The sequence below is a fragment of the Stegostoma tigrinum genome, chromosome 18 (genome assembly GCF_030684315.1).
Source record: "Stegostoma tigrinum isolate sSteTig4 chromosome 18, sSteTig4.hap1, whole genome shotgun sequence".
Classification (NCBI taxonomy): domain Eukaryota; kingdom Metazoa; phylum Chordata; class Chondrichthyes; order Orectolobiformes; family Stegostomatidae; genus Stegostoma; species Stegostoma tigrinum.
This window is the reverse complement of record NC_081371.1, coordinates 26,376,844-26,389,537: the sequence shown is the minus strand read 5'-3', so window position 1 is coordinate 26,389,537 and position 12,694 is coordinate 26,376,844. Positions and strand designations below refer to the sequence as shown.

At 41.4% G+C, this 12,694-nt stretch overlaps 1 protein-coding gene across 1 annotated transcript in view; it reads left to right on the top strand.

Annotated features, from left to right (window-relative positions):
* Positions 1-4,324: 4,324 nt before the first annotated feature.
* The window catches only part of dennd11 (DENN domain containing 11), a 31,117-nt gene continuing 22,747 nt past the window's right edge, over positions 4,325-12,694 (top strand). Inside the window, exons 1-2 of the mRNA XM_048548651.2 lie at positions 4,325-4,674; positions 11,035-11,134. Of these exons, the coding sequence (XP_048404608.1) occupies positions 4,428-4,674; positions 11,035-11,134 (347 nt within the window). The 5' untranslated portion in view covers positions 4,325-4,427. The remainder of the gene's footprint in view (positions 4,675-11,034; positions 11,135-12,694) is intronic.

The following is a 12,694-nucleotide window of genomic DNA, read 5'->3' as shown; positions in this document are numbered from 1 at the left end:
CAGTCACGAACCATTTCAACAGCCCCTCCCATTCCTCAGACGACATGTCCATCCTGAGTCTCCTACAGTGCCACAACGATGCCACCCGAAGGTTGCAGGAACAGTAACTCACATTCAGCTTGGAAACCCTGCAGCCCAATGGTATCAATGTGGACTTCACAAGCTTCAAAATCTCCCCTCCCCCTACACATCCCAAAACCAGGTCAGCTTGTCCCTACCTCCCTAGCCTGTCCTTTCTCCCACCTATCCCCTCCTCCCACCCCCATCTCCTACCTACCTACCCCATCCCACTCCCTTGAACTGTTCATCCTCCCTGGACTGACCTATCGCCTCCCTAACTCCCCACCTACACTCACCTTTACTGGCTCCATCCCTGCTTCTTTGACCTGGCTGTCTCCTCTCCACCTATCTTCTCCTCTATCCATCTTCTATCCTCCCCTTCTCTATTTATTTCAGAACCCCCTTCTCCTCCCCCATTTCTGAAGAAGGGTCTAGGCCCAAAACGTCAGCCTTCCTGCTCCTCTGATGCTGTTTGGCCTGCTGTGTTCATCCAGCTCTACACCTTGTTATCTCAGTAGCTGACTGTCAATGGAATGGAAACACTTTCCTTCATGTTATTAGTTAGGAAACCATTGACTTTTATAAGATCTTGGTGGTGGTTTGATCAAAGGACATATAAGGCCTAAGCTACATTCTTAGCAGTACTCCCACAAACAGTACAGACTGACAGTTAAAATGAACAATTATATTAATTTTCCTGTGGTTTGTTTTCACTTGACTTATTTGAAACAGTATCCAGCATATTCATTTTTAATTGATTTCAAGAAGTTGCAGTAAAGATATCCAAGAATGATCATAAAATCACAAAACTAATACAACACAGAAGGCCATTCAGCCTGTTCTGTCCAGGAACATTTCACTTCGTGTCGTTCTCTTGCCTCTTCCCCATAACCATGTACTTTGTTCCTTCCCTCATACACATCTAATTTAGTTTTGAATGATTGTACCATGTTCCGAGGCACTGCCTTGATCATTTGCTGCATGAAAAATATTTATCCTTGTATCATCTTTGTCTTTTGTCAATTGTTTTAAACCTGTGCCCTCTTATTCTTAGCACTTCCAAGAAATTACAGGGATGAGAGACTTCAATCAATGAACGGTTATTGTTATTAGTCACAGAAGTGTACAGCCTAGCAATTAGCAAACTTCAAAAGACAGGTTTGCAAAAAGGTCTATTAAAAATATTGATATTTCACAAGCTTCTTGCAAGATCATAAGTAGGGCTACATTTTATTTAGGAATGCTTAGGAGATTCGTTCTCAGCTTGCTGAATCTGTATTGCATCATGGATTGTAGCATCTATATTTACATCGCACAACATAGTAACTGTATTTGTTTACTATGCAGAACGCAGAAGAGGAGGATAGACAGAACATAGCTTAAGGAAAATAGAAGAGAAATGGACAGGTCATGTATTGTGTTCTAACATGTGTCCCTTAAGTCTTCATACCAACCCAAACCAGCCTTCAAAATTACTGTTAAACAACATTTATTATTACATTTTTCATGTTGGTTAGGCTTCGTAGCAACTGCTTTGGGATGTACAGGGTCTAAATGCTTTGTCATACATTCATACATGACTTGGCGTCACAGTGACAGGCTCATCTGATCATTAATTCATATCTCTGCAGGATATAATCAAGGGATTCAAAAACACAGTGAAAGAAGAAACTTATGAATAGGTTTTTGAAGGCCAGGCTGTTTGTCATAGGAGGAAGAAACTGAATAGGGATTTGCAGGGTTTGAAAGCATTCTCCAGGCTTCATATTTAAGCATTTTAATAGACTTAAGCTGGAAGGATTGTGCATACCTTGATTTTGCATATAAAAACAAAGGGTCAATGAAAAGGACTTTTTTTTTAAACAAGGCATTTCTTAGTTGTCATGTCTTTTGATAGTTGCTTGTTTAGTCAAGACACCTTGCCTCAATTTATGACTGTCAGTATCTGCTTTGGATGTTAGTTGGAGTCAGTTGTCACCAGCCAGCTGAACGATGGTGCTTCCCAGTCATTTTCTCTTTCTGGAAGGATGTCCAGTGTGATACGTGGAGTCTTGGTACAGCTGCTCTCATCTGAGAAACCTCTGAAAGATTTGGTTGATTTTTCACAAACACTGTATCATATAAAGGTTCCAGTGACAACTGCATGCATTTAGTGACATTTGTCTTTGTGCACCACCAGAACATAAGGTTGACAGCCGTATGAATATCTCAAAGCCCATCCTTTTTGCCTCAGAACTAATTGACCAAAAAATATTTCTTTAAAGTGAATCTCTGCAAAAAGAAATACATTTTTGTTTCAGAGATAGTGGGAACTGCTGATGCTGGAGAATCTGAGATAACAAGGTGCAGAGCTGAATGAACACAGCAGACCAAGCAGCATTAGAGGAGCAGGAAAGTTTACGTTTCGGGTCCGAACCCTTCTTCAGTTTCTTCTTCAGAAAGAGGTGTGTTCAAAATCAGAAAGTCAGGGTTGGATAAATTAATCATTAACTAATTTGTAAGTAAGGAATGAGATTTTGACTTTGGACCATAGACGTAACAGCCTAGCATCTAACCAGTTCCAAATAATAATGGTCCGGTTACTGTTATTTAGATACTAAGTAGTTCTCTTGGCATTTTGAAATATTTATTAAATTTACACTTCATATGTTTTGTGTTATATAATGTCTTTGTAACAATGTGGTTAGTTAGGAAGACTAAGCTGGAAAGTTTAAGAAATTATTTTAGTCTCTGTGCAAAGATTTTCCCTTCTGGTCCGAAGCAGCAAGCTGTTAATTGAAATAATTACTTCTCAATGAATTTATCTGCTATCCCTTTTGCTTTATGGCTAAACTTGTTGTTCAATTACAATAAATTTCCGTCACAAAGTAGGTAGTATTAATAGCAGCTTAATCATTTTAACATTATTTGTCATTCCCCATATCTGGTTGACCTGGGTGCATTTACAGTCAACTATATGTATAGGACTGGAGTTGTAATCATATGTAGATTGAAAGTGTTGACTCCCTGCCATGAAGAACATTATTGAATGTATAGCAGTACAAAGAGAAGGGATTTATAAACTAACAAAAATAATGCTAACACAGTGCTGGAGTCTTTGGGCTTCAGAGATGTCAATCAAAATTGAATATTTCTCAGAAACCAGCCTCAATTAGCAATTCTACAAACTACAAATACCAACCAGGTAAACATAACCTTCGAGACTGAATGCACAACGAGTAGGATTTTTAAAAAAGATCTTTGTAAAGCATTTTTAGATGTAATAAATGCTGAATTTTGTAAATCTGACAATAAGAGGTGAAATAAGATACAAACGAATTTTTGCTAACATGCCAATCCGTGTCATATTATATTTGAAGAAAAAGCAATTCATGATTTTATACCTTATGTGTTTTAAGAGTTTCTCTTTTGATATACATACTAGTGTAGCTGGCATGTCTGTTTCTGTTACACTAATTAAAACAATAACTTGATCTAGTTGTTCAAACATTCACAACCTTTGAATTTTTATGTTGATAATGTTTGATTACTTCAGCTTTATTAGGTATAGATGCAAAATACAATGCAATATATCCTAAATTATCACTAAAACATGGCGAGAGATTATCAAATTTCCATCCATGGCGTTATTTTACCTTGTCTCAGGCTATACAACAGTGGAGTCTAGATCCCATTTTCAACAACTTGAAATGTAGGTGACTGTCCACAATACCAGAATCAACATGTCCCAATAGTCACATCAGCGTGTGACCAGTTCTTTTGCCACTGAGTCCAAAGGTTGTATACTCAAGTTTCATTTCAGGGCTTGAGTATAAAAATCAAGGCTGTGGGAGTGTTGCACTATCTGAAGTGAAGTCTTTCAAATGAGCAGTTAAACTGAGGCCCTTTTTGGGGCCAGATATAAAAGAGATTCTGCCTGATATTTAACGCTTATCAATGGTACAAAAAGATATTATCACATTGTCCCTTGTTGTGTGCAGTTTGGCTTCACATTTCCTTCATTCCAACTTTTCTTAATTGCAGCAGTGAATACATCGGTGCTTTGTACTACATCCTTAAGTTGTGAAAGTACTGAATAAGTGTAGCATTTTTAACATTGTGAACATTGGCAATATCAATACTCCAATCAAAGAAATAGTAACCTGCAATAATTATTTAAAAGAACACTTCAAACTAAGTCTGTCCATCTTTAGCAAGAGGTGGGCAATATGTGACCTTCCCAAGATGGCGCATATCTGGTTCCACCAGTCTGATGCCATGTCCGGTTCCCAGCAGTAGTTTCCGGTTTCTCTGGCACCTGTGGCGAGTCGACACTTCGGAGTGAGCTTGAGTGGTTCTTTGAGCGGAGCTTGAGTTCTGCCGCTGGGATGGCAGACCGCGCCCCGCTGCTCGAGTACGAGGAAGGTCCCGCTGTCACATTCTCCCCTTGGGATGGCTCCAACCCAGCTCCTGGGAACGGAGCCGGATCAGCGGCCTCAGCGCGCGGAGCTGCCGACAGCTGGAACCCGGTGTCGGACCCGGAGAGAGATGCGGCCACGGCTCCAGGAGCTCAGCAGCAGGAAGAGGAGGAGCAAGTGGTGGCCGTGTTTGTGGTAACTTTCGACACTAGAGCAGGTGAGAGTGGTTTCCCAACAGCTGCAGTTCTCATCCTGTGTCCGCACTTAAAATGGCTGCAGGATGTAGGGGAAGATGGCGGGGTATCCGTGGGACCAAGAGGAGGAGGTGGCGGCGATCGTAATGTGATACTCAAGGGTTGAGGAGTTTATTCTTTACTTTGGTTCTATTAAGTGATATTGTTTGTCACAAAAAAAGGTCTGAGTTGCTGACCACAAGGTGTAGAGCTGGATGATCACAACAGGCCAGGCAGCATCAGAGGAGCAGGAAAGCTGACGTTTCGGTTCTGGACCCTTCTTCATTTTTTTTTCCTCCGAAGAAGGATCCAGACCCGAAACATCAGCTTTCCTGCACCTCAGCTGCCTGACCTGCTGTGTTCATCCAGTTCTACACTTTGTTATCTCAGATTCTTCAGCATCTGCAGTACCTACAATCTTTGAGTTGTTAATACTTTTCACGGTACAAAAAGGTTTATGAACGGGTTGTGCTCCAATAGTTTGTGTTTTCAAATAAACCTACTGGACTATAACCTGGTGTCGAGTGATTTCTGACCTTGTCCACCTCAGTCCAACACCAGCACCTCATCAAGGTACAAAAAGGTATCGCAGTATGGCTAGACAGTGGTAAAGTGTAGATTCTGACGACTCTGTGATTGTTCCAACTTGGTCGCAATAACAGGTGCATTATACCACAAAAGAGACATGGTCCTTCCTTTTTGCTTTAACCGAAGCATTGTTTAAATATAAATGACCAATGTAAGCCACTTGGGTGGGACAGTAATATTTACAACTACTTGAATAAGGGAAAGTCTCGAGTTTATGGTTGCTGAGTTGGGAAGTAGCATTGTTGTCATCCTTTTGGTTAGAAAGAAGCTGTAGATTTTGTTAAATGATTGCAGAATTAGTTGTTTTTAAATTGCTAAGGACTATGTATCTTGAACATAAGACATAGGATGTTCTCTTCCATCCACCCTCCCCCCGTGTTTTGACCATGTAGCCACACTTCAAAACGAGCTTCAGAATATTCCATCCCCTATTCCCAATTCCTCCGCCTCCGCCACATCTGCTCCCACAATGAGGCATTCCACTCCCGCACATCCCAGATGTCCAAGTTCTTCAAGAACCGCAACTTTCCCCCCACAGTGGTCGAGAACGCCCTTGACCGCGTCTCCCGCATTTTGCGCAACACATGCCTCACACCCAGCCCCCGCCACCACCGCCCAAAGAGGATCCCCCTCGTTCTCTCACACCACCCCACCAACCTCCGGATACAACGCATCATCCTCTGACACTTCCACCATCTACAATCCGACCCCACCACCCAAGACATTTTTCCATCCCCACCCCTGTCTGCTTTCCAGAGAGACCACTCTCTCCGTGACTCCCTTGTTCGCTCCACACTGCCCTCCAACCCCACCACACCCGGCACCTTCCCCTGCAACCGCAGGAAATGCTACACTTGCCCCCACACCTCCTCCCTCACTCCTATCCCAGGCCTCAAGATGACTTTCCACGTTAACAGAGGTTCACCTGCACATCTGCCAATGTGGTATACTGCATCCACTGTACCCGGTGTGGCTACCTCTACATTGGGGAAACCAAGCGGAGGCTTGGGGACCACTTTGCAGAAAACCTCCGCTCGGTTCGCAATAAACAACTGCACCTCCCAGTCGCAAACCATTTCCACTCCCCCTCCCATTCTTTAGATGATATGTCCATCATGGGCCTCCTGCAGTGCCATAATGATGCCACCCGAAGGTTGCAGGAACAGCAACTCATATTCTGCTTGGGAACCCCGCAGCCCAATGGTATCAATGTGGACTTCACCACCTTCAAAATCTCCCCTTCCCCCACCGCATCCCAAAACCAGCCCAGTTCGTCCCCTCCCCCCACTGCACCACACAACCAGCCCAGCTCTTCCCCTCCACCCACTGCATCCCAAAACCAGTCCAACCTGTCTCTGCCTCCCTAACCTGTTCTTCCTCTCACCCATCCCTTCCTCCCACCCCAAGCCGCACCTCCATCTCCTACCTACTAACCTCATCCCAGCTCCTTGACCTGTCCGTCTTCCCTGGACTGACCTATCCCCTCCCTACCTCCCCACCTCCCCACCTATACTCTCCTCTCGACCTATCTTCTTTTCTCTCCATCTTCAGTCCGCCTCCCCCTCTCTCCCTATTTATTCCAGAACCCCCACCCCATCCCCCTCTCTGATGAAGGGTCTAGGCCCGAAACATCAGCTTTTGTGCTCCTGAGATCCTGCTGGGCCTGCTGTGTTCATCCAGCCTCACATTTCATTATTCAGAATATCTTAGCTTTTTAAGAGTCGTGAAAACAGAACCTGGCAGGGAGTGTGTCTTTTGACCATCTAGACACAGTTATCAATCTGCAAAGATAATAAAGTGTGAGGCTGGATGAACACAGCAGGCCCAGCAGCATCTCAGGAGCACAAAAACTGACGTTTCGGGCCGAGACCCTTCATCGGTGAGGGTTCTGGAATAAATAGGGAGAGAGGGGGAGGCGGACCGAAGGTGGGGAGGTAGGGAGGGGATAGGTCAGTCCAGGGAAGACGGACAGGTCAAAGAGGTGAGATGAGGTTAGTAGGTAGGAGATGGAGGTGCGGCTTGGGGTGGGAGGAAGAGATGGGTGAGAGGAAGAACAGGTTAGGGAGGCAGAGACAGGTTGGACTGGTTTTGGGATGCAGTGGGTGGAAGGGAAGAGCTGGGCTGGTTGTGTGGTGCAGTGGGGGGAGGGGACGTACTGGGCTGGTTTTGGGATGCGGTGGGGGAAGGGGAGATTTTGAAGCTGGTGAAGTCCCTATCAATCTGTAAAGCTGATTTTTGTAAGCATTTTACCTGATTGTGGACCTGGCTTCAAGAAAGGCATTTGACAAACATGGCTGCCAACACTCAACATATTCTAAAGTACTTCAACATATGTGGAGGTCAGATATTTGGCTGATCAGATCTGGAGGTTGACGTAAGTCTTCTTGCAAAGTACAGGAATAGCTGAAGTTTCTTGTATGCAGAGCTTAAGATATTGAGTGACTTGCAAATTAGGATCTTTCCAGCCTCTCCGTACCCTTTCTTGGCAACCTGCTTCAGTCTTGTATCACATCCTGTAACTTCTGGTTCTCTGTTTTGTGCCTCCAGTGCATTTCACTTCCCTACCTCTTCCTCCTCCATATCTTCAGCGATTTAAAACATCTTTTGGAAGCCCTTCCTAAACATTTCCAATTGTAACTTTCACTTACGTTGGTTATTTCTAATAGCTGTATACAAAGACACATGTTTCTGTGCCACTTTACGTTAAAAGTATTATAGAAATTCAAATTCCAGTCTCCTTAACAATCCTGAGCAAGACAGTCACAAAACTAATTAGAGAAATAGCTCTAGGACAATGTTGTAATCAACTTTTTCTAAACAATGCTTTCAGGTATAGTATCTGAAACACTTGGGCTCCATCTGTAGAGAAAACAAACAATTAACATTGTGGATGCAGTCTTTGATCACTTTGTCCAAAATGTATGCGTGCAACCTTAATGTATCTTAGTGCTTATAGTTTGTGATTTTGTTTTCTCATAACGTACACGAGAAATGGGAGCTGGAGTAGACCATTTGACCCTTTTGTATTCTTTCAAGCATATATAGCTGAACTTGTACCTCAACTCCATTCTTATATACTATTCCCATATTCCATAATCGTGACCCTTGTTGAAGTGTTAACCCTGCTTTCCTTCCCAAATGCTGCCGGACCCGCTGAGTTTCTCGAGCCATTTCTGTTTTTTATTATCTGGCGCTTGTAGTTATCCTCATAATCCTAAACCCTGCCTCTGGACACTTACAAACAAAAGGGTTCACCAGACTGATTCCTGGGATGAGGGAATTGTCCTCCCAGATTAAAGTAGACTGGCCTGTATTCCATTGAATGAAAAATAAAAAGGCTTTAATACGATTGATCTGGGAAGATGTTCTTTCTGGTTGGCAAATCTATAACTCTGAGTCGCTACCTCAGACCAAGCATGACAACCATTTAAGATAAATTTCTTCACCTAAATGATTTTGAATCTGTGGAGCCCCCTTCCTCAAACAGCAGTGAATTCTTGGATATTGATTACTTTCAAAATGCAGTTCAACAGATTTTTAGATGCTGAAGGAATTATGGAATATGTGAATAGTGCATAACAGTGGGGTTGAGATTGGGCATCTTAGATTTAGGATCCAAAAATAAGCCAACTACATTGATTTCTCAGTATTTTTAGAATTCCACCCATTTAAAGTGGCTGATAAACATCTTCTCACCACAGATGTTTCAATGGTACCATACTGTAGTTTTCTGGCCCTTCATATTGTAGTGACCTTGTAGATTTATGGTGTAAGGTATTGTCATTGAAAAGGCCATTTTGTCTTGGCAGTCAATATCTCTGAAGTAGAAATGATACTTATAATTCAGTAGTTTGAGCTCAGGGGATTATGGAAATACATGAGAAGGGAAGAAAACATTTACACAGATGTCTTTGAACAGAGCTGATGTTTCCCTGGTTGATATTGGGCCTATGGCTAAGTGTGCAAGCATAGATGGCATCAGATTTTGTTTATGGGGGAAGGCTAATTTAGTTTTAGGTATACTATGCAATAATGTCTAGACATCACTAGGGCTCTTAACCTTGTTCTACTCAATTTTCTTCCTACCTACAGACAATGACAATTACTAGAATATAGCACTCTTAATAGTAGTACCAGAACTTATCAGCTTTGGTACACTCATACAGCAGTTAGTTCCTCTGAAAACATGAAGACTCATACAATTGCTGTTAATGAAGATATTAAGTTAAACACACTTTTCTTTAAATGTTACCTTTGCTGATTTGGCAGTACTTTTACCTCTGACTTAGAAGTTCAGGGCCAATCCATTCAAGGCCACCTGTTGTGACTTCACTGTCAGTACAGTGCTGAATGCATTAGTGGTAGCAATATCTTGCAGGTGACATATTTATTGCACTCCTTGAAGAATAAGTTGTAACAGTTATTCCTTTTTTTACTGCTTACTAGGTTCTTGCAATTTGCGCACAGCATCATTTGCGTACAAATCACTTGACATCAATTTTAAAACAATTCACCAGTTATGCAGCATGTTTTAATGCAGTTTTCACATTCTCAAAACAGTCGTAAAGAGATTTATTAATTCTTAAGTCACAGACTGAATCTATTTGTTACTGTTGTAAAAAAGTAAGGAAATAGGCCTTGTAATCTTATGCGAATACTATTTACATTTAAAGGTATGATTTCACTTGAGTCTAATCACCAACCATTAGCTTTTTCAAACTTAATTAACAGATTTGTGCATGTTAATGGAGTCTTTAGAGTAAAGGAAATTGTTTGAACTATTTTTAGCTGGGATAGCCTTGGGAACTTGCTCCATTTTGGTTCACACTCCTGCCACAGCACCGAAATCACTTAACCAGGCTCAAAAATAACATCATCTTTGACTTTATCCCTCTTGTCCTTCTTGACTTGTCTGTCGTCTTTCCCATTCTTGGCTATCCATTGGCAACTGGGAATCCATCTGTGCTATTGTTTCAGATTGAACAATACAATTTGCAATCTTAAACCGTGCTTCTGCTAATCGTTGGCAAGATGACATCTTTGCCCATTTTGTAATGTTATCTGTTTCCGCTCCTGCTTCAGTGTTCAAACCGTGAATCAGGCTTTCCTTACGGCCGCACTGACTGTTTAAGTGCTCTCCTGGCTGGTCTGTTGTCATCCGCCCTTTAAAGCTGAGCCCATCAAAACAAGGTGCAAATGTTACCCAATACTAAGCTGCACTATTGCCTGAATTCTGATGTTAAAGGCACCATGTCACCCACAGATTTAATTCTTTTGTATGTGCTATAGACTTCGAAGTGAGCAAAAAGGTATAGTGAGGAGTTATGATAAAGCCCCAACAGCGAGATTTGGAGTTAAAAGCAAGGACTCATGCTGGAGATTTGAACCAAAGCAAAAATTGTTGGAGAAACTCAGTAAGTCTGGCTGCCTCCTTCTTCAGGACTGGATTGCTCCCTCGACTCAAAACATTAATTCTGTTATCTCTTCACAGGTCCTGCCAGATCTGCCAAGTTTCTCCAGCAATTTCTATTTTTGTTTCAGACTGTTTCCGAAGTTCCTCACACAAATTAGCATAGTAATCCAATAACAAACTGACAATCAACTGTCCTGGCATGTAAATTTAGGATTTCAGTTAGAAAAGTCATCTTCTCAAAGTTGAGAGAGACAACTATTGGTAGTTCGAACCTGTGCTTCATGAAGTGTTGTGGAAGTGAATGAAATGTGTAGTGTGTGATAATTGGCATCTTTCTCCACAGGTAACATTGTTGAATGGTGTCTGCCACATGAAGTGGACTTAGAAGGTGTGGAATTTAAATCCATGGCCAGTGGATCTCACAGAATAAACTCTGATTTTGTGTAAGTCATTTTCAAGATGGCTTTTTCAAAACTCTTCTGAAACAAACCTCAAAGAACATAGGATGGATTCTAATTTGTCAATTAATTTAAATAAGGTTTAATTGTGTGCGTAACGGACATACATTGTCTAAGTTTGAAATGCTGAAATTTCCTGGCAGATTAAGTTCTGATTTCTGTAAAAGCAAACTACTATGATTGACGGTATCTGCTATTAGCTTGGTTTGCCACCGAACAGAGCATTTTTGCACCATAGCAATTGGATCAGTTACTGATTTGTTAAATATGGTTAATATTTAGTTGTAGGGCTAACAAAAAAAAACTTAAATTTCACCGTGGCAATTTAAGGCAGAATTTCAGTTGTGTTTATATTTTAAAAGTGACCATAAACTGCTGAATTATTGGAATAAACTATATGTTCACGAATGTCACTCTTGAGGGAAGAAAATCTACTTTCTTTCCTGATTTGACTTGTAAATATCTCCAGATGCCACCAATGTGATGGAGACCAAACATTGAATTCTGAGGAAGAGTCACTGGACCCGAAATGAAACTGATTCCTCCACAGATGCTGCTAGATCTGCTGAGTTTTTTTCCAGCAACTTCTGTTTTTGTTTGAGACTAAATATTGTCCTTGCTCGGTTCACGTGAATGAGTAGAGAACTGGTTTATCATTGGTTGTGGAGCAATATAAGGTTAAACATTTTTGTGTCCCACAAAAATGCGAGGCTGCAACGTTAAGCTGTTATTCAAAGCGGTTTCTTCCAGCATGTTGTCCCACTAAATGATAAATGAAGCCTTTACCTCTTAATTCTATTATAATAGATTATACACAGTTTACTTGCTGGATGTTAAAATTGTATTTAATGCTGGTCTTTTTTCCTAGTGATTCGCTTTTGATTTAAGATTGCTGGAATGCTTTGCACGAGAAGTCGTTATTCATGTGTGTCTTAAGATACAGCTGCACCATCATTGTTGATAGGAAAGTATCTCTTCAAGCAAATGATATGAAAATCTCTTGAAAAAGAAACCTAACTCTGACAATTCAGAATTGTTGGGGATTAAGGGTTATGGAACCAACTTGGCTAACTCCAGTTCAGAAACAAATCAGCCACAATCTAAATTGTGATGTAGACTCTTACACCTGAATGGCTGACTTGAAAATATTTGCTCAATAACACTTGTTATCCCAATTCTGCTGAAATGCTTCCCTTCGAGTGATAGAATCTTAAAGCAGCAGGGAAGCCATTCAACACAGCATGCCTCTGATGACACTTCGAAAGTGGAGACATACTTCATCCAACAACACTGCTACTTATTTGTAACTAATGTTCCTCACTCTAAACTGGCAGTTCTCTCTTTAAAATAATTTTGGAATTGGCTTTCACCATTTTTTTTTAGGTCGTGAATTCCAAATTCCTGACTGAAACTATTTCCCTTTTTCCTCTTTCAATATTGGCTTATAATTCTGTGGCCTCTGGTTATTGACCCTTTCAACATGAAGAATAATTTGTTCTTTGGCAAATGGTTCTAGTTTCTAGTTACTCTATCAAAACTCTATTA